This window comes from Miniopterus schreibersii, assembly GCF_964146895.1.
Source record: "Miniopterus schreibersii genome assembly, chromosome: 16".
NCBI classification, from domain to species: domain Eukaryota; kingdom Metazoa; phylum Chordata; class Mammalia; order Chiroptera; family Miniopteridae; genus Miniopterus; species Miniopterus schreibersii.
In genome coordinates this window covers 23647698-23672414 of record NC_138116.1, presented here as the reverse complement: position 1 = coordinate 23672414, position 24717 = coordinate 23647698, and the positions used below count along the sequence as shown (strand labels likewise).

General features: G+C 52.2%; 1 protein-coding gene across 15 annotated transcripts; it reads left to right on the top strand.

The window, feature by feature from the left end:
• Window positions 1-9381: 9381 nt before the first annotated feature.
• Window positions 9382-23722, top strand: ETV4 (ETS variant transcription factor 4). Of its 15 annotated transcripts, none has more exons than XM_081161636.1 (13): window positions 9382-9469; window positions 9981-10091; window positions 10272-10365; window positions 10588-10635; window positions 17188-17241; window positions 18471-18594; window positions 19079-19222; window positions 19440-19699; window positions 21498-21572; window positions 21724-21792; window positions 21969-22141; window positions 22411-22512; window positions 22843-23721. In XM_081161636.1, the coding sequence occupies exons 2-13, from the start codon at window positions 10032-10034 to the stop codon at window positions 23065-23067; spliced, it is 1428 nt and encodes a 475-aa protein (XP_081017762.1). In that variant the 5' UTR covers window positions 9382-9469; window positions 9981-10031; the 3' UTR covers window positions 23068-23721. The 15 variants fall into 15 exon arrangements, with proteins under 15 accessions (XP_081017762.1, XP_081017758.1, XP_081017760.1 ...); XM_081161632.1 differs by having other exon boundaries at window positions 19061-19222; XM_081161634.1 differs by having other exon boundaries at window positions 18468-18594.
• The last annotated feature ends 995 nt before the right edge of the window (window positions 23723-24717 follow it).

The following is a 24717-nucleotide window of genomic DNA, read 5'->3' as shown; positions in this document are numbered from 1 at the left end:
TCCCACCACCTCTGTGCCGGCTCCATTGCCGCCTCCTCTGAGAAGTCTTCTCTGATCATCCCAGGGAGGAAGATCTCTCTCCCCTTTGAACACCCAAGTTCAGGCTGTGGTTAGGAATTTTGCTTTAGATGCTCCAGTGCTTGTCCATCCAGAGAGCATCCCCTGGTCATAAACTCAGTTCCAGGGGCCACACAAAGCCTCAGCAGGCAGACTGCAAAGCCTTGACTGTTGGGGGGGAGGCTAGGCACCAATGTGGGGTACAGAAAAGGAGTGAGCCACCCAGCTTGCCCCCAAGGAACTTCTAATCCAGTGAAGGGATCCAAGACAAATCTGAAGAGGATTCTAATACAAGGTCAAAGATGATCGACATCATGAGAGAGACCTTACCTTGTCCCTAGGGCAATAAATGTACCAAGGAAGATTTCAGGGCAGGAATGGTATTAGAGACAGACTTGAAGGAATAGGAACTCCAGGACTGAAGCTGCCACCCCAGCGTCTCTTCCTCCAGTGAGAGGGAGCCGCTGGCTTTTGCACAAATCATTGAGGATGTATAGGTTCTCCCCACCCCTACCCCCACAATCCCATGACCAGATGGTGGGCTCCTCCAGGCAGGGGTAGGGGCCTGACTCATTTCTGAGCCTCTGGACCCCAAGAACAAGTTTTTGCGCAAAGTATATTTTGGAAAAGGCTTGCTGAGGCTGAGTTGAAGTTGGGGTTATGGCAGAAGTTGACAAAGATTTCTGATGGAAACAATAAAATAGATTGGGTTTTCCTCTATTTTATCGGGCTCCCCAAGTCTCCGAAAGACATTTCCCACGGAATGTGCCAACTGTCTTGAGCACAACCTTAGAGTCTGTTAAAGGGGACTCCTCATCGGAAAAAATTACTGCAGCCTTCTGACTTCTTGGAAATGAGAAGTAAAGCAGTGACCATTATAACCTGTGTAGACACACACACAAGGACCCACAATCCTCCTTCCCTTGACAGACACCTCCTGCCTTTTATTTTTATTTTTTTATTTTTTTAAATATATTTTTATTGATTTCAGAGAGAGGAAAGGAGAGGAGAGAGAGACAGGCAGAAACATCAATGATGAGAGAGTCATCGGGGATCGAGCCTGCAGCCCGGGCATGTGCCCTGATTGGGAATCAAACCTCGATCTCCTGGATCCTAGGTCAATGCTCAACCTCTGAGCCACATCTGGCCGGGCCTGCCTTTTAATTAGAGTCCCACTTCTCTGCAGAATAAGGTGGGGCCCCTTGTCACTAGAAGCTTAGACACACCACCAGCCATTGCAGACTAGGCCCTGGGGGCCTTGAAGCCACCTCCCACAGAATTCACCAACACCCAGTATTGAGAGAGGCCACTGCCTCTAAGCTGGCACACCAGAACCATGACTAAGCAGGTGCCGAGGCTTCCCCAAGGGAGCAACAGGCAGAAGAAGGGAGTGAGAAAGTCAGGGCTGAGCTCCCCCACCCACGGGGGCCCTGCTCTCTCCTCACCCTGGCAACCTTGCCTGACTGATCTCCTGAGAGGAGCTCTCAGGTTACTGGGCCTCAGCCTCTGCCCCCATGGGTGCCTTTGATCCTGTAGCTAGCCCAGCACTGCCAACAAGACCTGACACCCCATCCGAACATCAGCCCCACACTCAGAGAGCAGAGACACCTAAAGTGGAGGAGGCAGTGAAGTGAGGATGTGCGAGGGGGAGGGGATGGGCGCAGAGACCTGCACGTGTGCACACACAAGTGCACACAGAGAGATTCAGAAGAGGCTCGTTCCTGTTAACTCGGCATTGACAACACATTATCCCTAGTCCCCTCACTCCTACGAGGCGACTGAAATCGAGAACCAAGGTAGATCTTGGCCCTGGCCGGGTGGTTGGTTAGAGCTTCGACCTGATAAACCAAGGTTGCGGGTTTGATGTCCGGTCAGGGTACATACGAGAATCAAGCAATTAATGCATAAATAAGTGGAACAACAGCCAATGTTTCTCTCTCTCTCTCTCCCTCTCTCTAAAATTAAAATTTTTAAAAAGAACCAAGGTAGATCTTATTGTCCCCATTGCACAGATGAGTAAGCTGGGGCTTAGAGTGATTAACTGACTCATCCAGATCACAGTTATTCAGAGGCACAAGCAGGATTTGGACCTGGGCTTATCTCCAAACCCATGCCAGGTAACCCCAGTCAGACCAAGATTGTGCTCAGGCCTCCATGAAAGTAGAGGCACCAATTTTTTTATTAAAACTTCAGTATTGGCATCAGGATGAAAATCCTGTCTGAACTTCCTCTAATTTAGTCGATGGCTTATATTGTCTTTGTTTTTAGTTTGTATGGGAGATGAGGGAGTGGGCACAACTATCCTAACAGTACATAGAACAACTTCCAGAAGTTCTAGTCCAGCTGCATACATGGCTTCTTGACCTATATGTTCTCTGGTTACACCAGGCTCAGTCAGGATGAGGTTCCTTTGGCTCTTGATACGTTCATGCCACAGTGCTCACAGTTCCACACCATTCGTGTAAACAAAGGAGAAAAAAGGACTGATGTGTGTGTGAGGTCTGTAATTGTTGTGTATGTATATATGGTCTACGTCACCAAGAATGCACAAGACTTTGCATATCTTGGCTCCCTCTGGGAAGTTCAAATAAAATTATACCGGAGATCATTATATGACATTTTATACCATGTGGCTGTCACTGCTGCTCAAGATGTTCACCTTTCTCAAATAAAGAAAATTTCACAACATTTACAGCCTTGCTTTTAACAAAAGCAGCACAAAATGTGAATTCAATAGCTCCTGTTTTCAACTGCAGACATAGCTGGGAGGAGAAAAACAAATGTCTGGTTACTACCTTGTAGTAAGGCAGAAAGAAAAAGAGAGAACCAAATACAATTTAAAATCTCACCAAATGAGAGCCACGCAGAATAAGAACCAGCCTGGGAAGCCACACAGGGTCAGAGGGAGGGAACTGGGTAGGGAATATCTGGGTACCGACTGGGGAGGTGGCGGAAGGGGCTCCAGAGACCAAGCCCCTCCCAATATGAGTTTGCACTGGGGGTTGGGGGAAGGGGGAGATATTTAAAGAGAGAGGAGAAGAGCCAAGTTATTCCTCCCTTGAGAGACAGCAGTAAGTTGAAGTGGGGAAGAACCAGTCCCTCGCACATCACTGGAACTTCCGGGGTCCCTCCCCCAATCTGAGACTCAGTTTCTTTGTCTATAAAATGAAGGGTTTGGCCCAGAAAGATCTCCAGGTGCCTCACGGCTCTAATATTCTCTGATTTGATGGCTGCAGCCTTCTGCAAACGTGCATAAAATAGATTAGTTTTAGCAGTAGTAAAAACAAAACTGAAAATCAGATTTATCATTTTAATTAAATATACTTTACATTCTCAATTTCTAGGGAGCAAAATGCTCCACTACCGCCACCCTCCCATCAGTTCTCCCTTTGTGGGAGACATTCACTTCTGATGTGCAATTTAAGAAAATGCCGAACCACCCCCTAAGAAGACACACAATTAACAAGACCCTAACAGGTATTTCTTAACAGGAAAGTGGGACTTGTAGATGGGGAAAAAAGAACATAAAAAGGGAGGGTCAGGTGGGGTGAGGCTATCAGAGGACTGGGGGTCAGGCTGGTAAGAACATGCGCTTTCATCTCTACTTGGCTCTCAGAAGTGGCTGCCCCTGGAGCTGATGAGCCCTGGAAAGGGGATCTGGAGGTAGTTTGGTCCCATCTCCTACTCCCCCACCCCTGGGTGACATCAGGCAAATTGCTCTCTGAACTTTAGAGCGCTTGCCTATAAAATGGAACTAAAAATACCTACTTGGAGGGATGCTGGGGAAATATAATAAGATAACATTATCTGCAGAGGCTTAGGGAAACAATCAAGTGTAAAGCATGCGTGCAGACACCTTATTTTGGAAACTACAATCGGGATACAGGATGCCTGACCCTCCTCTGCTCAGGTATTGTGTCCTCTCAGCATGCATCCCCCCAAAGTCCTTCCTTTCTGCCCCGTTCTTTCCCACCTAGGTGCTTGGTCCCCACGGAGTGGAAAGAAAGCCTCGCCCTCACCCAGGAGGAGCACCATTTCCTGGGGCCAGGGCTCCATGGCCCTGGCTCGTAAATTAACACCTGTGGCTGTAAATTACCAGATAAATCTGGGCTGGGGTCGCCAGCAAGACAGGTGAGAATCAACAGGAGAAGTAAATCTACACAGCAGCTCCCCAGGGGAAGCCCTGGAGCCTCAGGAGCAGTCAGGGGCTGGATGGGGGAGGGAGCAGACGGACAAAGGAGGGAAAAGAGTCTCTGTTTGGGGGGAAACAAAATACTCAGAAATAAAACCAGGGATCCCCATCCCCCCCCCCCCCCCCGTCATTCTCTGGTAAAAGAGTCCAGGATGAGTGACGTTCCCAGGCTTCTGCCAGCTATGGGGTTCCCTGCAGGTGCCTCAGTGAGCTGGGGCACCCACTCTATTGCCATTATTCGTGATGACAAGAGCAAATATAGACACTCTCAGGGAACTGAGGAGGGAAGAAATGGAGTCAACGGCATTTAATCTTCGAAGGGGAAAATCGCCTTCCTTTGGCAGAGCCCCGCCCAGGGGGAGCTGTGGTCCTCATAATTCAAGTCCGCACTTAATTAGAAAGGGGAGCATCCTGGACTCTGCCCAACTGGCTCCGACTCCATTCCAGTCCTTCAGTCGGCTGACATTTGTCTGTTTGTCTCTCTTTGACAGAAAGGGGAAAACCCCAAAAAGAAAAAGAAAATCCTATATCCTGCAGCTTTCAGAGAGGGCCTGTCCTTGAGCTGGGGTGCTCCGTCTAAAAAGAGGTTTGAAAGCCAAACCAATAAGGGAAGAAACAACAGGACAAGGGAGGCTTTGCACTTGGTGGTGTCCTGAGCTGCTGCAGGCAGCAAATATGAAAAGCTGAGGTCACCGGCATCCTCAAAAAATAACAATTGCTTTCTGAGGGGCGCCCTTGATCTCTCTCTGGCCTCATAGACTCTTTTCCCAGCATCAGGCTCAACCTTTCCTCCTGGGACAATATTCAAGATGGAAGGGGGACAAATCTATCTATTCAGCCTTGTTTTAAAATATTTTATTGCTCCTCATTGGATTTCTGGCAAGTTCCCACACAGCCCTCCAAAAGGTGACTCCCCAAAGAGAAATCCTACAGTCAGCCCAGGGGTTGGCTCGGCCCCACGTTGGTGTCATTGTGTCCATCACTCTCCTCCTGGGAATATCGTAGCTGTCAATCCAGATGAGGGACCAGAAGCTCCTGCCTCAGATTCCTGACTGCCCGCTCCATCTGCAGTAGATCCCTTGGGAGTCAGGCTGGGAGATCGTCTCCTCCTGGTTCTGCCAAGGTCCTTGAGGACGTCCCACCCCTACAACACAAGGGAAAGAGAAGCCCAGTCTCCATCCACAGCCTCATCTTTCGGTCTTTTCTCCTGAGACAGGTCTCCTCCACCAGGGTGCCCTCTGGTTGAGCAGGGCCCCGGCTTCCCCTGTACCTTCCCTCTCTAGCCCGACATGCTCCTGGCCAGCTGCCTGGAGGGAGGGCCCCCTTTTCCGTGGGATCCCAAGAGAGAGCTCAGGTTAAGTAGAAGGTGGAGAGGAACAAGGGAAACCATTGTTCTACCCTCCTCACAAGCACATTCTCCAAGGATTGCCTTGCCAACCTTTTTTTTTTAATTAATCCTCACCTGAGGATGTTTTCCATTAATTCTAGAGAGAGAAAGGGAGAGGAAGAGAGAGAAACATCGGTGTGAGAGAGAAACATCAATCGGTTGCCTCCCATACACTCCCAGACTGGGGATCAAACCGGAGACCTGGGTATGTGCCCTGACCGGGAATCAAAATGAGACCCTTCAGTGCATGAGATGTTGCTCAACCAACTGAGGCACACTGGCCAGGGCCAACCATTTCTAATAATATTGATAAGATCTATGATCTTGCAAAGCCATCTGTGATAAAAGACATAGAGCAGTGGTTCTTCACAGTCCTGCTCTGTGATGACCCATGACAGACCCTCTCCTCAGCAAATGCACTCACACACACACTCACACACACACACACACACACACACACACACACACACTGATGCAGGCAGTTGGTTTCAGGGGGCTACACATCCATTGTCGCTGGGTCCAAAACCGTGGCACTTCTCTTTTCTTGGTGGTCCTGATTCACCTGCCCATGTGAAGACCCCCTGTTCCTCCATCCCCACCGCCTGATCCTGTCCTCTGGTTCATTCCACCTGGTGATATTTTCAGTCTGGGAGATACTAAAGGATTTATAGGATATCACTTAACCCTGTTTATCTCATCCATCTGGCCTTACCAGCTGTCCCAGGGTTACCCTCTGAGCTCCACCCTTTAAGCCTTGCGACTCAGCTCTTCCAGACATCAAGGAAGCCAGGCCTTGGAAGACATTTCTGTCCTTCCTACACAGTCAGGTTGTGCAGATCACCCAGCCCCTTGCCACTACCCTATCTGAAGGCCCCCGGGGGAGAGCCTGCTACTCTAATGACTCCTGGGCCTCTGAGTCTGATCTGAGAGCCTCAAATAGCTTCCCCTTCCTTCACATCCCAGAGCTAAGCCTCAGGCTGCTTTGGCATGAACATCTGCATATCTGAAACCCACATTTACATTTTATAACTTAGACTCCTGGGAAACTGGTCAGAGTACAGCTCCAACATACTAGAGGGAAGGAAACATTTACCTATGCAACTCCCAACAAAGGTGTGATGGGAGGTGTCAGGTAGGCTGTTGTGTGTGTCCAGGAGGGTACCGTGAGCATCCTTAATCCAGGTGTGTCCTTGTTTACTCCCTGGCTCAGGCTTGTCTTCCATCTGACTTGTTGTGGGTTCCCTCAAAGTGTAGTCTTTGTGCCTGTGAACCGATTTGGGGTGTCCTCAGTCTGTTGAGTGGACCCTTGAGGTGAATGTGTGTTTTTGAGGCCTTCGTTTCCTCATTTATAAAATGGGGGTGACACCTCACAGGACTGCTGTGAAGGCTGCATAAGTTAATGCAGGGCCAGCCCTTGTAGCAGAGCATGGCAGGTAGGTGTTGGTCATTGTAATGTGACTTTCAACAGGAATCTCCAGCCTCTCTATTCCTTCTTCTCCCCAACTACCTCGAGTCCTGGAAGAAGCTCAGATGTTCTCCCTGGAGATGTCACTGTTCTGAGCCTGGGTGTTGCTGAATTGGAGGCCAGGTGACAGCAGTGGCCAGCATGCTGAGCCAGAGCCAGAGGAGGAGTTCCTGGATGGGAAGTGGGGAGGAGCAGTTACTCTCTAGGGAGCCAGGGGCCCTCTCTAAAAAGTAAGAACTCAGAACCAGCTGGGGAACCCTAAAGAGCCCCCAACTGGACAGCCTGCTCTGGGACCCACCAGAATTTTCTTCATTGTCATGGAAAAGATATCAGAGCTGCCTTCAGGAAGAATCCTGTCCTCCTCCCCCATTTCTCTTGGCCCAGAGACACAAACTAAACTAGTTCCATCCAGCCCAAAGCTGGGATTTGCTTGAACTTGTCTCTCCTCCCTTGGGCAGGGCTCCTGCTAAGTTACATTAGTTTCATCTTTCCTGTACCTATTCATCAAACAAGTATTCCATGGGACCCTCATAAACATGAAGCAGGCCGGGGGAAGAATTACAGAGACAAATGAGATCTCTTCCAGGTCCTGGAGAATTCTTCATATCTAGGGATGAGGCAGAATAAAAGACATCCACACCACAGATATAGGCAAGAATTTTGTGGGTCCTTAAGGAACTGATTCAGACTATCTGGAAGGCTTCCTGGAGGAGAGGGGCAGTAGACATGGGCCTTAAAGAACATTTCAGCAGAGAAGAGAGGGAAATTTATTTTCATTTGCCCAAGATGATCTCATGGAATGAGCCCTAAACAGGATGGAGGTTTGGTGTTTTAGTCCCAGCTCTGACCCTGACCAGTGGAAAGAGCTCATATGTATCATTTCCTTCTCTGAACCTCCACTGCCTCATCTGTAAACTGGGGTGTTAGATCAGATGGATCTGAAAGCACCCACTGCTGACGTGGGGTTTGGCCAGTCTCTTGTGTTTATCACAAGCAGGCAGCAAGCAAAATCAGGCTATCCTCAGGGAAGGGCATAAACGTTAGACCCAGAGAATTGTCTCAGAAAAAAAGCCGGGGGAATTTCATGTCCTGTGTGTCCCCATGGCTGCCACTTAAGCAACCCAACTCCCAAGTGCTTGTCTTGGTCACAGCTGCTTGCCTGGCACCCAGCACTGTGTCTGGCACAATAAATGTTTATTGAATAAAGTGAATAAATGAGGTGACAGAGATGATGACCAGCTTTTTGGCTAGAACTGAAACAAGTCCTGCCCTCAGATCTTCAGAATTACAGAGACAAGGAGCTTTTGCCCCTTAATACCCATATTTGCTCTCAGGATAAGAGGAAAGATGGCTGAGAGGAACTGTCCTTTCAGAGGTCCAAGCTGGGGCCTCTGCTGCAGTCAATAGAAAGTGGGTCACACAGCTGCTCTGCAGAGCACAGACCCTTGAGAAAAAGCCTGGATTCTGTGCCAGCTTACATTTGTTGAGTGTCTACTGTGTATTAGTTGTTGTCACATAGCTTTAATTCATTTAATTGTGGCCTCAAAGAGCCGTGCAGGAGAACGTGGGTGATCAGGAACTGTAAACCCCAGCAGCTGACTGAGTGACTTCAACCAAGTCACCGCCCCTCTCTGAGTGTTCATTTTCAATCTCTGAGAAAATGGAGACAATAGAGCCACTTCGCCAGGTTGTGGGAATTAAATGAGCACGCGGAAGAGGAGCGCTAGTTATTATTGTTCCTCTGGGCGCACAAGTCCGCTCACCTCCCCCCAGGGCGCGCACACAGACATGTTCACACTCCCACCTACATGCAGAGGCACAAAGAAGCGTGCAGACGCCGGCCGGAGGAGCTCGTCGAGCCTCAAACCCGGGGCCACCGCCGAGCCCACAGAGAAGCCATCGAGTCCTCGGCGTCCCTCCTTTTCTCTCAGCTCTTTCTGAATGAACTCCGGCCGCGAGTTTATTTTTTTATGAATGAGAGCCCAAGCAGTGAATGAAGCCAGGAAGCAGACCCTGCGTTCTGATTGGCCCCCGCCGCTGGGAAACTCCGCCCCCCGGCTTGGCCAAGCGAGTCTCCGGATTGGCGGGCGTGCCCGGCCCTGGGGTTTCATTCACAAAAGTCAATGAAACAAAGGGAATGGGGTTGGGGGGGTGGGGGGGTAAGAGAGCCTGGGCTGAGGCAAGGGAAATGCACCAATCAGCGGCTCCCCCGGGCTCACAACTGTCCACGGCGCCCGGAAAACTAGCTCGTGCGCTGGGGACCCGAGGCCACGGCCGCCCGGCTCCGGCCTAGCCCCGCGGCCCTCGCTGCGGCCCCAGGGCATGCTCAGGACCCCCTGCGTCTCCAGCCCAGAAGCCCCGGCCTCAGGTGAGGCTGCGGGAGGAAGAGGGAGGGAGAGTGCCCGCGATTCCCCGCCTCGCCTTCAGCACGCCCCACACTCTCACTGCCACCTCCGCAGATTCCAGGGCGGGGGTGGGAGGCGCTGAAATTCAGGGTTGGAGGGGGCGCGGGAGTTGTGGGCGTGCGAATGGTGCGCGCCTCTCCCGCTCCTCTGCGCGCGAGCGCACACACACACACACACACACACACACACACACACGTCTTATGTAACCGAGCTTGGGTAGAGCAGGGCTGCAGAAAGCAGCCGAAACGGCGAGCCCGGCTCCCAGGAGCAGGTGGGACCTCCTTTGGCGGGAGGGGAGTGGTGACGGCGCTCAGCTCAGAAAGCGAAACCCCACCATCGCCTGAGTGAGTCGGAGAAGTTTTGCCGTCGGACCCAAAGCCTGGGGACCGTCCCCTCCCCGTCGCCCTTACCCATCCCCACCCCGCCGCTTTCCCTGGACGGTGTGCGAACGCAGCCCCACCCCCCACCCCCCAGGTCTCTGCCCCCGCGCGGGGCCCGGGCCTTGCGGCCGGAGGGAGCGGCCGGATGGAGCGCAGGATGAAAGGCGGATACTTGGACCAGCAAGTGCCCTACACCTTCTGCAGCGTGAGCGCCGCGCTTGCCTCCACGCCCGCCCCCGCCCTGCACCCCGCCCCACAGCCCCTTCCCCGCGGCCCCAGTGGAGTCCAGGGTTGCCCGGCCCCTAAGTCACCCCGAGAACCCAGTCCCACCCCCTAGACCAGCTGGCCTCAGGGTGACTTCGGGCATTCTTCTCCTTCCCGGTAGAAATCGCCCGGAAATGGGAGCTTGCGCGAAGCGCTGATGGTCCCGCAGGGGAAGCTCATGGACCCGGGCTCCCTGCCGCCCCCCGACTCCGAAGGTAAAGAGCCGCAGAGAGAAACCGTGATCCTCCCCACCACACTCACCCGAAGGACGGATACTAGAGCCCCCACCCTTTTGCCAAAAAGACTCGCCCTCCAAGGGACTCTGATCATTCTCGGCCCCTGTCACCCCAAGGGGGGTCACCGGGCTCGCTGGGGCTCCCTCTCTCTCCACCATCACTTCCACCTCACCTTCTGCAATTCCATTATTTACCCCTCAGATCTCTTCCAGGATCTAAGTCACTTCCAGGAGACGTGGCTCGCTGAAGGTGAGTAGTTTTGTGACCTTTCCTATTACTGGAGTGGGGGGTGCTCTCTACCTCTGCCTTCCAGCCTAGCCCACTTCCTCTCTCCCTGGCCTCAAGAAGCTCTCCAAGGCCCCCTCCCCAAGTCCCCTGCCTCACTGCTCTCCCCAGCGCCTGGTATGGACACTTATATTGATATTTATTTTCTCTACCCTGAGCCGGGCTTGTGTAACTAGGCCTGGGGATGAATCAGACCATTGTGTGCGGTATTTGCTTATTTGAATGGAACTTGGCCCCAGGCCCGTTTTCCTGGTTGAAATTTTCATTTGCAAAGTTTGTTTGGCAGCAGCCACCAGGCTGAGGTGTGTGTTGGGGTGTTTGGGGGGAGGGGTGTGAGGAACAGGAAGATGAGTTGAAAGAGCAATTACTTTGTTACCTATCTTCAGGAGCTGCCAAAACATTGATTTTTACCTAAACCTTTGGTTTCTCTACTTCCCAACTCCCAGTGCCAAACAATTTCCTGTCTGAGCCAAAAGAACAACAAAAGTTTAAATAATTCTTTTTTGCAGCACTTTGTCAAAGAGAGCTTAGAGCTTCCCCCTCCCCCGAATAGCCTTGATTGTAATTCTGATGGCAACTGACCCTCCTCCTTTCCTCCTGAATTCCTCCACCCCAGGCAAATTCCCCCACTTGTTTGCCAGGCAGTTAGCTGTTAGCTGCAAGCTGGCTGAGGTGGGGTCAGTCGCTGGGCCTTGGCTCACTGGGGAAGCGTGTTCTGGGAGGTCTCTTGGTTGGATTCATCGGTGGGGCCTGAGGGTGTCGCTGGTGGGGCTGCAGGTAGGAGGCGAATGGTGTTTAGATAGTCTATGAGAGGGAAGGGTTAACACCCCCATCCTAGGGTCCCTTTATTTTAACACTCGGAAAGCCAAGAAACCACAAGAAATACCTTTTCGAAGGCATTTCTGTACCTTAGAATCTCCCCAACCCTCCACCTGGGTATCCTTGGTGATTTTTAAATTTTAAGCTCAAACCCAGCTCCTCTGGAACCCTCTATAACAGCATGGGGTAGAAGGGGAAGACCCCTGATTAGATCCTTGGAGTGAGACTAGATCTGTCTTGACCACTGTGGTATCCCCCCAAATATATATGTTAACAGAATGACTATTTAGCATAGAGCAAGTGCTCGAAACATTTTGTGGAATTCATGGCTCACCGGCTACTTGGGTGCTGGAGGGATCTGGGGGTTCTGGGGATATTGTGCACATCTTCCGGACTCTGTAAGCCCTGGGTGCCCAGCTCCGAGTCACAAGCAGAACTGTGCCCAGTCTGCCCATCCTCCCGAGGTTCCGGAGCTGGGCTGGAGCTGAGGAACGCAGAGGTGTCAGTTTCCACGTCTCTCAAAGACTTCCTTTCCCAAGGCCTGATTTCTGTCTGGCTCGCCAGGCTCCTTGTCTGTCAGCTGAGGGTCCCTGCACTCCCCACAGTGGGCAGCTCCCAGGGCTGGGATCTAGGAGTAGGCACAGAGGTTGGCATTTTGGCAGCAGCTGGTCCATTTGTGCCTGGGTTTGGAATGGGAAGGAGAGGAAAATGTTCTCATCTCCTCTCAACCTTGGAAGCCCCACCCCTTGGCGGTGGGGGTCTAGAGACTGTACGTGTGTCTATCTGCATGTGTCAGTGTGACAGCGAGTGTGTGTGTTTCATGCTGCTGCTAAGTCTCTGTAGATTTAAATCCAGTGGGTGGGGAGGTGGGGGTGGGGATCGCAAGACGGAGGGGGGGCAGCTAGGATCTTCTTGGTTCCCTCTCCTTCCTTCTGAGGGAGCAGCTCAGGTTCCCAGCTGGCGATGGATGGCCAGGCCTGAGGGGGGGATGCTGAGGCCGCTCGCTCCTTCTCACTCTCTCTGCGGAGACAGATGCAGCTGCCGGGGCCCTGTCCCCCTGCACCATCCCAGCACCACCCCATCCTCCTCTCCTGCCTCTTCCCACCAGGTCAGTGACCCCTGCAGCCCAGGGGGAGCTTTGGGGTGGCAGGGAGGGGCTGGCTCCTTTGGAAATTTGCCAGTAATGGGACACGCCAGTAGGAATGGGGGCTGGAGTCCAACTGCCCTTCTTCAGCTTGATTTTTTCCTAAAGCCCCAATTTGGAAAGAAGCAGCAGGTCCTTGTAGTGTGAGTATGTGGAGGTGGGGTGGGAGATTGTGAAAAATGCAATGGATGCCCAGGTTGGATCCAGACTGTTGTGATTGTGGGTTCAAGTCCGATGTCTGAGCATCATTGCAGGTGAGTGTGAGCGGAGCTCTGTAAGGGCAGGTAGTTCAGATATCCTTGGGGTTGGGGCTTTTCTAGACAGTGGAAGGGGACAAGGTGAGTCTAAGAGGACATGTCTGGTTTTGGGGTGCCTGGGATCTGTTGAGTTGCCGGAGAAAGGATATGAGTGCTGTAGAGAAAAGCAGACTCAGGAAGGCTGAACCCAAGCTGTGCCTAGCTACGGTAAAAGGTGTGCTGCTTCTGGTCCAGGGTTCCTTTCCTGGCTTGTGGGGAACCCTCAGGGACAATGACTTTGGTCTATTTGGTAGTAAGGAACATTGACTCTGGGCCATGTTTGTCCTTTGTGTGAGGCTGGGGTCTGTGGACACCCAGAAGCTCTGCAGATAGGTTGCAGGGGTCCTTGAGCCCTCTAACATTGCAAAATGTTGGGGTGCACCACACACAAAGGAATGTGGATTTTCTAGAAAGAGAATGATCCATACCTTTTATGAGATTCTCAAAGAGACAGGACTCTGCTCCCCTTTTCATAAGAATCGCGGCTTCCCAGTCCTCCTCCCAGGTCTCCAGTCCCCTTGCCCTTTGGTTTTCCCCGTTGTCTTTGTAAATCCAAAGGAGACCCTTTGTGTGAAGGGTGTGCATGGGGGCTGTGTTTCACTCGTGTGCTGCTGTGAAGTAAAAGGAATTAGGGGGGTGTGAATCCGTGTGTATGCCCGCCAGTGCCTCGGCATGTCTGCGGGGAGAGATGAGATTAATTCCGTCCCCCAGTCTTTTAGCTACAATACCTCCTCCATATTTTTGTTTCCTCCCCTTCTAGAAAGCTCTTGGGGACACTGTCTCCTCCATAGATAGAGAACTGGTTCCTTCCAGTGCAGAGGCTGCCAGGGTGGGGGTGGGGTAAGGGTAAGAGCTGAGGCCATTGGTGACACAATGGAGCAGAGGCTCTGGAGAATGGGTCCCTGCCTCACCACTAGGACTCCTTAAGAGGCCCATCACCCTTTGGTTGGACCCTAGGAAGGGGAGACGGAGATGGTGTCGGTGGGTGGCTGATCTGGGGTGGGCTTAGCTACTTGGCTGGCTTAACCTCCCAATCCTGTAGCCCTGCTTGGGAAGTCCCCAAGCCCCTCCTCTTCTATTAACCCCCACTCTCCTCTCCTTAGAGGAACATTCCCTAAAATTCTCTCTCTTTAGGCATTTTGCTGGCTTGCCACTTTTCCCATCCTTCATCACCTGCCATGTCCTCAGGCAGGGAAGCTCCACCTTAGTGCCAGGATGGAGTTGGGGGAAGACTGGCACCCTGGCTCGGCAGCCAAAACTCAGCCAAGTTAACAAATAAAGAGAGTAGCGTACACTCAAGACCAAACATGGTCATTAGAAATTCTGCTCTCCAGGAACATGAGGCACAATGTTACTGTTCCTATTTCTATCTTTGTTAACAGTTTCTGAGCGACTGAGGCCCTGTCCTGCCCTTTTGGGAGAAGCCAGTGTTCTGGGGAAGGGTTAATCAGGGACTGGGTTTTACAACACAGCCCATTTTTGCCTCCACTGATTTCCCCTGTCCCTGGGAGGATGGCACCACCTCTTCTGGGGCTTGGTCTGTGTGCTGGGGATGGCCTCCACTGGGACTGCGGTGGAGAGGAGGTCCTGGTCAAACCTTCAGACCTGAGGCAGAAAGGAAGGCAAGGTGACCCCTAGAGTTCTCTAGTGTCACTTGAACTGGCCTGTGACGCCAGCAGGAGATGCCCCCAGCCTATTACCTCAGTGGAAAGCAGCAGTTAATGAAGCCCCAGAAGGGGCTCAAGTGCGTCAGCCTCCCCACGGTCCACACCCCCAGCCCTCGGGACCTTCCTTGCCTAAGTAGCAGGGAGGGAAATGTTGTGCATCCTGCTCCCATCACCCCCTTCCAGCCACCTGTGTGGCTGGGCCAGAGGACACAGCATGGATGAACGCAGGCCTTGCACCCCTGGGAGTGTTTTCCCAAACCTGCCTATTCTTAAGGGCACTTGCTAAAAATAAAGACTCCTGCACCCCACCCCGGGCCTATGGAATGAGACTTGGGGGTGGCTGGGAATCCATGTTTTAACAGTGTCCACAGATTCTTGATCTGAGCCAGTTTGGGAATGGTTGTCTTTGTGCCTTAGAGGCGCTTCTGAGGAGATGAGTGCTGCCTGTGTGTTTTTGTTTGTTTTTGCAAAGGGATTTCATGCCCACTGCTTTATTTGATCACTTTGTTTTATGCTGATGTTTCATAAGTTCTTTAGCTGCTGGTGACTCCTGATTCTTAAACCCCCTCAGCCCAATCCCTCTGTCAAGAAGTCAGCTATCTATAAATGTATATTTTAAAACACTTGGTACCTCTAATATTTAAAGCAAGTTGGTGAAGAATTTTCCTACCACAGCCTAAAAAGTATCTCATGTAAGATGGGCTTTCCCCAGAAGATCTGCCTCTTTTGTTATCTGGTGGTGGAGACGGGAGCCCTCAGTGGGCAGGAAGGGCTGGTTGGTTGGGATCTCTTCAGTTCTGGCTCCCAGGCCCACCAGGCTGGCTCCCACCAGCCTGAGGACAGAGGCCATTGTATGTTATTCAGAGTCAGCAAATAATGCACTGAGTGTCTCTTCTGAGCCAGACCCTGTTCCTGGGGTGCTGGGGAATCAGATGAACAAGACAGATAAGCCCCTCCCTTAGCAAGCTTAACTTTCTGGTAGAGGAGATGGACAATAAACATGTAAACACAGTAAATTCAGGTAGCCGATCCATACATGCTGGGGAAGAAATAAAACGGATGTGAGAAAAGGCTGGGAGGGACCACTTTGGTCTGGGTGGTCAGAGAAGGCCTCTGAGGTGACAAAGTGAGTTAAGACTTCGATGACCTGAAAAAACAGGCAGGCAGAGAGCTGGGGAAGAGAGATCAAGCTGATCAGCTTTGAGGACCTGAAAGGAGACCAGAGCTCCAGAGAGTGAAGGGCCAGGAGAGGCAGGTCAAAGAGGTAAGCAGCATGAGCCTTGGAGGATCTCGGAGGATCACTCGGGATCTTGGAGGCCGAGGGGAAGAGTTTGGGATTCATGCTTTAAACAAGGGAGAGAAGTGATTTGACATGTTGCTCTGACAGCCATGTGAAGAAAAACTGACTATAGGAGGTGAGAGTAGAAGTAGGGAGTTCGGATCAGAGGCTGTGGCTGAAATCCAAGGAAGAAACTCTGGAGCCTTTGCCCAGGAGCAAAGCAGTAAAGCTCGGGGTGTGTATTTGTACAGGCTAGGATGAGTGGGGATGTTCTGCAGCTGTCTCCTGGGACCCTCACCAGTACCAGCCATTCCTAGTTCTGGTCATCTTATCCATCACCTTCCCCATTGTCTAATCTGAGAGTAGTCTCTTTGGGTTTTATCACCTCACCTTTGAGCCACTCTCTTCCTGGACTATCGGGAAGTTCTTCTTGGTGTCTACCCTTCCCCTTCCTGCTGTAATCTATTCTTGAGAGAGGGGCAAAAGTGGGCAAAGACTCTGGGATCAGGGGAGGTACTCAGCTGTAGACCCTGAAGGAGTTGGCGAGGCCAAGATAAGAACTCGAAATGAACCCAGATGTCCAGGTGGAGGCCATGGGTGAGCTTCTGTTCTATTTCAGTTTTGCTACCTAATCCCTAAACCCAGCTCCACCCACGCTGGCACCCTGGAAATGCTGCTCAGACTTCCAAGCTTGGGGAGTCCTCCTCTCTTCTAACTGCACATCAAAGAGATGAGGCACCTGACCCCCTAGTGTCCCCAGCCTCTTCCTGTCCCATTGCCATCCGTTTTTTTGTTTGTTTGTTTGTTTTTTACTTCTCTAGAACCACCCTCTTTTCTCCATTCTGTCTTCTTCCCCAGGATGTAAATCTCTAGATTTCACCTTGGAGGTTGTATGAAGTGCAGATTCCTGGGTCCAGCCCAGATTCAGAATCTCCCACGTGATTCAAAGTCCCCAGGATCCCACTCCTTGTAATGCTTGCCCATCCCAGATGTGACTGCTGTCGGCTTTGAGAGAGCTTTGTAAACTCTGAGGGGCAGGGCTGTCTTCACTTCAGAAAAATGGAGGGAATAAAAGACTGGAATCTGCTCAGACAGGTTCTGGGAATTTGCAGCCTCTCCTCTCCAGGGTCTTAATGGAGCCCGGAGATGGAGGGCACTAGGACCTGGTATGGAGTTGTCTTTATTCCTAGGAAGGCTGTTTTATTTTGGGGGCAGGTGCTAATCTGCTGGGCTGCCTTAATGGTATCTCCCTGCAACTGCCATCCAGGGCCCCACCCCCACCCCAGACTCACCTTTGACCTCTCTCCGCAGCTCAGGTACCAGATAGTGATGAACAGTTTGTTCCTGATTTCCATTCAGAAAACTGTGAGTAGAGGGCCCTGGGTAGAGGGAATGGGGACTGAGGGAGGGCAGGAAATGAGTCATAGGGACAGAGAATCACAAAAGATCAACTTGTTCTCTCCTAAAGAACGGGGTGAAGGGCAGGGCTCCCCATTCTTGGGTTTGGACTCAAAGACCAAGGCGGTAACTGGCAGATGAAGGCCTTGGTTCAAGTACGGGTTTTCTCCATCCTAGCTGTGTGACCTTGGAGCAGACACTGCAGCTCTCTCTGATCCTCCCATTTCCTTGTTTCTGAAATGGGGAGCTTGGACCAGTTCAGCAGGATCCAGTTCTACCATTCTAAGTTATTTTCATGCATCTTGGGGGCTATTCCCCCCACATGTGGCAGTGTTTGTAGACATTTTTGGTTGCCACACAAGGTGATGCTACTGGCATCTAGTGGGTAGAGGCCAGGGATGCTACCTAACGCCCTACAATACTCAGGATAGCCACCCCCCCCAACATAAAATTATCTGGCCCAAATGTCACTATGCTGCTGTTGAGAAACCTTGCTTTAATGTCAGATACTTTTCTCTCAACTGTCTTCCCCAATGAAATGAAACAGGGCACCCAAAATCGAAAACAGCAGATAACAGAATAGTTGATCACAGGCATTTGACCCAACTGCAGTAAGACAGAACCTCATTCTCTGCTGACTTGGACCCAACTCCTTGCTGCTCTGCCTGGTGGCTGGAGTTTGTGGACCCACTAGGGGCCACAGGAAAGGCCAGTGTTCTTCATAATTAGGAGCATGTGTATAATGTTCGTCAGCTGACATGCAAGTGGCTAATATCCAACCTTAACCAGAGAAAGAAAGATTCTTTATACCCCCAAATAAGAAAATATTTCTCTCCCTTGGAATTTTCCAGGGCACTCAGGAAAACCACAGGCCCTAGGTTGAAGGTGCTCACCCCCACAAAGGCGTTTTGCGGGGGGGGGGGGGGGGGGTGTAACATTAAACGTTGAACTTTAGACAGTTTCTTTGGTTAATATTAGACATTCGCCTGATGTATAAAACTAGACATAATGTAAACAGTCAAACTTCTTAAAATTGCCTGACTATGAATCTCTGAAAACTGTCACCCAGAGAGGGGATGAGTCTGTACCAGTCACCCAGCTGGTCCTCAGAGGAGAGCAGAAGGTGTTGGAAGCTCTTACTGCCTCTTCTGTGACACTCTCTGGTCCTGCTCTGCCTCCCCCAACCCCCGCAGTAGCTTTCCACAGCCCCACCACCAGGATCAAGAAGGAGCCCCAGAGTCCCCGCACAGACCCGGCCCTGTCCTGCAGCAGGAAGCCGCCACTCCCCTACCACCATGGCGAGCAGTGCCTTTATTCCAGGTAGGATGGAGGAGGGAGGGAGGCAGGCACTCACGAGCAGAGGCCGCAGTTGGGATGCAAGTGAAACAACAGAAAGGATTTCCGAGCTCCTGTAAGGGAGCAGTACAGCTCAGGATTTCCTGAGTAGTCAAGATGAAAAATGCAGCAGGGGATTCAAGGGATGTGTGTTAAGGCCCGGGATGGGTAGCAGCGAGTTTGTTTCTACTGAAGAAGCCACTGTCCCACCCTACCCAGTGGCTCTGGGCTGGGGAGAGGTGTTCGCAAGACTACACCCAGTTCCAGCATTTATGAAAGAAAAACAGTTCATCTGGGGCCGAGTCTGGCTTAGGCCATTCCTTTCCCAGCATCCTCTCCTCTTCCTTGTCATAATCCCTGTGCTCTCGCTTCTCTGGGGATGGATAAAGGGTTCAAAGATGTTCGCCCAGCTTCTTTGCCCCCCTCACCCCTGTCTCCCCCTCAACTCCAGTGCCTATGACCCCCCTAGACAAATCGCCATCAAGTCCCCAGCCCCTGGTGCCCCTGGACAGTCGCCCCTGCAGCCCTTTCCCCGGGCAGAACAACGGAGTTTCGTGAGATCCTCTGGCACCTCCCAGCCCCACCCTGGCCATGGGTACCTCGGCGAGCATAGGTAAGGAGATCCCCAGAAGTGGTCCCAGATCTCAGCACCTTTTCCTCAGTCCCTGAGTTTCCTCCACCTGCCCTTAGGAGACCTGGTGTAGGGGGAGGCAGGGAGGAAGGGATATTGACACTCACACCCACACTGGAGCCCACTCTGCAGCTCTGGGACGGGCAGGCAGGAGAACTTAATCTAATACTCTCTTCTTTCCCCACCTACCCTTACGCAGCTCCGTCTTCCAGCAGCCCTTGGATATTTGCCACTCCTTCACATCCTCTCAGGGAGGGGGCCGGGAACCCCTCCCAGCCCCCTACCAACACCAGCTGTCGGAGCCCTGCCCACCCTACCCCCAGCAGAGCTTCAAGCAGGAATACCTTGACCCCCTGTACGAACAGCTGGCCATGGGCCAGGGTGGGGTCAATGGGCACAGGTACCCAGGGGCGGGGGTGGTGATCAAACAAGAGCAGACGGACTTCGCCTATGACTCGGGTAAGAGACTTTTCAGGTGGGAGGCGTTGGGGTGAGATTGCTGGGTGGGGTGGCATGTGATAACCCCCAGAATGTCTTTCCACAAGTTTTTGACCTTTCTATCCTTTTACTAGTTCATAAATCCAACCCATTCATTTTTTTAATAGATTCAAAAGAATTGTCATTTTTTCCATCAGCAAACTTACATTCAGATCAAAGATAAATGGGATGTAGGTCCTTGCCCTCAGGCAGCATGCGACAAAATAGGGAAGTTAAGGCATTTCTTTCTACGTCTATTTAGCAGGTGTTTGGGGTTTTAATTACCTGTGGAGACCAAAGTACTGTTCAAGGAGCATGAGCGTGTGGGGTTGGAGGATACAAAGATGAATCGGTTGCTCTCTGTCCCCACAGACACTTAAAAATACGAAGGGATTTGAATGGAGAGAAACATGAATTTGAAACTAGCCAAGCTCATAGTTCCCAGTTGGGACTCGGGGTTAATGTGTGGTTTCCACAACCTGTTCAAGCTTAAAAGGTTGATGGATGACCCACCATCCTGGCCAGAGCTGGGCACCGGAAGTAGGGACTGCTGTGAATTCTAGTTCCACCGGTGTCCCACCTGAGTGAGTTGTGCTCAGCCGTATTGGTAAATAGCTGTAGTTCAAAGCCCCAAGTCAGAGGGAGGGCCCTTCTCAGTTAGGAAGGGCCCAGAAAACCTTGGCTTGTTACACTGTTACCATCCCCACATTTGAGTTTCTATGCAACCTTGCATGAGAAAAGTAAAATTCAGCAATTAGAGTAGGCTCAGAGCTGGCCAGAGCTTTGGAATTTCCCTTTTTCTGATGCCCAGTCTTTCAGGGGCAGGGGAATGAACCACAAACCCCCAGGCTGCCCGAGTGAGAACCAGAAGGGTGCACCTCTCCTCAACCCCAGGGCATAAGCCTGAGCCTTGCCTGGCCGAGAGATGCAGGAAAGAGGAGGGAGCCGCTCTTGCCGCTGACCTTCAAAGGATGTAGACCGGAGGAGATCGTGTTACATGCCCTTGAACTCCTGCCCCTCCCCCCTTCAGCTTCCTCTGAATGGAGTCAGGAATTCCATTCACAAAATGGATGCATGAATGAGCCCACTCTCCCGCCTCCTCCTCCTCCTGGAGGTGTCAGGTTTCACCATCTCATTTTTAGGTGGGAGGGGAAGGGGGTAGGGCAGAAGGGGCTGGAACTTGAACGGGTGACTTCACACAACCAACTGCCTCCAGGTGGAGTGGGGAGGTTTCAATCCTAGGGAATGAAATGAAACGGAGTGGAATGTGCTCTGCTGGCAGACCTGAGAAAAAACGGCCCAGTGCTCACTGCCTCTTCCACAGATACAGATACATGCGGTCTCTTCCCCCCGCCCTCCTTTTCCTCCATTCATTCCTCCCTCCCTCATATAACACACTAGGCAGGGAATCTGACCTGCTGACCGGAGGTTAGCCCATTCCAAGGGAGTCTTAGACATGGACACTGTACACTTTCCCCGGAGGTTCATCTCTATCCCTCCCTCCTCCCCCTAAACTCAGGAAACAGCTGCTCCCTGGAATCCTGGGCCTTGTGGAACAGCTTTACCCAGCCCCAGCTGCTACCATCCCTGCCCTCTGGCTCAGCCCTCAAGCTGAGGGGTTCCAGCCTCACATCCCCTCTGGGTGAACTTCCCCTGGGACTGGTGGTAGGCAGGCAGCTGGGAACAGAGCCGGAAAGCAGGCTGGCAGGAAGTTCTTAAATGTGTGTAGGCCTGCTGCCCCCAGCCACCTATAACATCATCCTTCTTTCTCTACCCCCAGATGTCCCTGGGTGTGCGTCAATGTACCTTCACACAGAGGGTTTCCCTGGACCCTCTCCAGGTGACGGGACTATGGGTAAGGCAGCCCCCTCCTCCCTGCCAAGTCCTCCAAGTTGGAAGAGGGTCCTGCCATGGGGGAGGGTCTCCTGGCCAGGAGTCCCTCTGGACACCCTGGGGTCTCATCAGTGAACCCCCAGATCTGAGTGACCCCCAACTTCCTCCTCAAGGCTATGGCTATGAGAAACCTGTGCGACCATTCCCAGATGATGTCTGTGTCGTCCCTGAGAAATTTGAAGGTCAGAGACGTGACTGTCCATGAGAGGGTCAGGGTTTTGTCCATGCCCTCTGACTGTGTCACCCGGGAATCACATGACATTTCATGAGGAAGGGCCTGGAAAGACCCCTGGGAGAGAAGGTTACCTGGGGGACCAGAAGGCACAAACCCTCCACTCCTGTTTCCTGTGTTCCCCAGGAGACATCAAGCAGGAAGGGGTTGGAGCATTCCGAGAGGGACCGCCCTACCAGCGCCGGGGTGCCTTGCAGCTGTGGCAGTTTCTGGTGGCCCTGCTAGATGACCCAACGAATGCTCACTTCATTGCCTGGACGGGCCGAGGGATGGAGTTCAAACTAATTGAGCCTGAGGAGGTGGGCCTCTCAGATGTCCCCATTTCTCCTTCCAAAATCTTTGGGGCCTGGAGATGAGAGAACCTGGGAACGGGTGGCGTGTGCCTTCACCAACATCATTGCTTTACCTAACCTGAATTCTTACCAAATCTGGGTCTGTGAGCTGGTGCTTATTTGCCTGACCAGCTTAGCATTTTGCATGAAGAATCTCAAGTGCTCTTTCTGACCTGTGCCCCATTTTTCCTCTGCTGAGTTAGCATCACTGTCCCAAAACTCTCCTGTTCCCCCAGGTCGCCAGGCTCTGGGGCATCCAGAAGAACCGGCCGGCCATGAATTATGACAAGCTGAGCCGCTCACTCCGATACTATTATGAGAAAGGCATCATGCAGAAGGTCAAGGGCTAAGGGTCCAGGGACAAGAGGGTGGGGGCAGGGGACAGAAGAGCATTCTCAGGAGTTTGTAGGAGCAGAAAATGAACCAATCAGAAGGGACAAGAAATTGTGGACAATCCCAAGATTACATTCTCCCAAAAAAGTGCTAAATAGTAACTGAGAAGCCCAAAGCATGGTGAGATTGAGATCAGAGGTGAACCCCAGAATAGACTTGCTGCTTAGAGGGACAAGGATGGGAGAGAAACATACCCCACACATCTGCCTGGACCCATTCCCCACCCCTACACTGACCTGGAGAGAGAGACTCACCCAGCCCCTCTCTTCCCACAGGTGGCTGGCGAGCGTTATGTGTACAAGTTTGTGTGTGAGCCTGAGGCCCTCTTCTCTCTGGCCTTCCCGGACAATCAGCGTCCAGCTCTCAAGGCCGAGTTTGACAGGCCGGTCAGTGAGGAAGACACAGTCCCTTTGTCCCACTTGGATGAGAGCCCTGCCTACCTCCCAGAGCTGGCTGGCCCTGCCCAGCCCTTTGGCCCCAAGGGTGGCTACTCCTACTAGCCCCTAGCAGCTGCTCCCTTGCCACCCAGGTACTGCCCTGTGTACATATAGATGAATCTGGTGTTGGGGAAACCCTCATTCTGAGACCCACAGATGTCTTTGGAGCAGATTTCCACTGGCCTGTCAGTCGCCCTGGCCCAGACTCTGAGCTGCTCACCAGAGTCCATGGGAAGGAAAAGTGGAGACACTGCAAGTGCAAAGGTGGAGTCTTAGAAAATCTTGGGGGTCTTCCTCTGGCCTCTTCCTAGGTCTACCTTAGAGGCCCAAGCCCTTCTCCCTCTCCCCCATCACACAGAACAAGAGTTTGTTCTGTTCTGGGGGACAAAGAAGGAGCATCCCCACTTTATCCTGGTGGGAGGATGCATTGAGCTCCCCATATCTCCCACTGTGGGGAGGCAGAAGCCTAGATCTTGCACTCCACTCCAAGCTGTGGCCCTGGAGGGTCCTGCTTGTCAGTTCTTGGTGCTCTGTGTTCCCAGAGGCAGGGGGAGGCTGGAGGAAGGAACCTGGGATGGGGGTGGGGTTGCTGGAGGAGACAGGGAGGGCTGGCTTCCTGCTCTGGGGGCCCTTTGCCCATTCCTAGGCCCAGGCCTGGGATCTCATCTCCACCTCCACCACATCTGCCAGACCCTAATAAAGGCCCCTGCTTCTCCTGTTCTGTGTCCTCTTTGCTGCCATGAGAGAAGGACCTGGGGTTGGAAAGAGCTCCACCTTGAAGCAGATGACCAGTTTGGGGCCTGACCCTGACACTTAAGTTACCAAATGGGTTCTTGGGAAAAGAGGTCACCTCTTTTACCTCTGAAAAATGGGCTCATGGGCTCAATGATGCCTGTTCTTCTCCCCTCCCAGGATTATTGTGTGAGGGTCCCGAAATAATGTACATGGGGTACTTCATAATCTAGACCACTGCTTCTTGGGCACCTGCAGCATGGTTCCTACAGCCATCTCCCTGTGGGGGTGAGGGGCGGGGGTAGGGCAGGTAGAGCTATGGAGCCTTGAGGCCTCCTGGGGCTTGCTCAGGCAGGGTTTGGCCTGTGGTTTCTGCAATTACTGTTGCTCCCGTGAGCTGCTACTCACATGTACCCTAACAGTGTGTCCCATCCACCCCCTCCTGCCGTGGCTCCAGGTTGCTGTTTCTACTGAAGTTGGAGACGAATTTGGAGAGGATTTGGAGAATGGGAAAAGGTACCCAGACAAGAAGGTGAAGGGAGAGGCTGGAACAAGCCCTGAGTTGTGGCCAGTTTAGGAAAAGGACACTAGATCTTTGGGGGAAGGGGAGTGGGGAATGGCTCAGATTCTCCTTGCCCAAACCTGGGGAAGACCAGAACCCTGGGGCCAAGTTTTCTGGGGGGGTGGGAAAGGCAAGGCTGGAAAAGTGGTGACACCTAGGGAGTGTGACAGAGTATGACAGGGATAGCTGTGGAGGTAAGAGGGCCATTGTAGACCAAGCCCCTTTGCAAACAGCTTCCCAGGAGCCAGGCACTCTCCAGTTAAATCAGAACCACAGCCATGCTGAGACTGGACTGCCCTACCCTCATAAATGCCTGCCCTACTTCCACAGATAGTCCCTGCCCAGTACTAATGCTAAGACCCAACAGCACAGGAAGGGATGCCTCTCAACCACTACCCACAAATAAAAAGCAACATTTT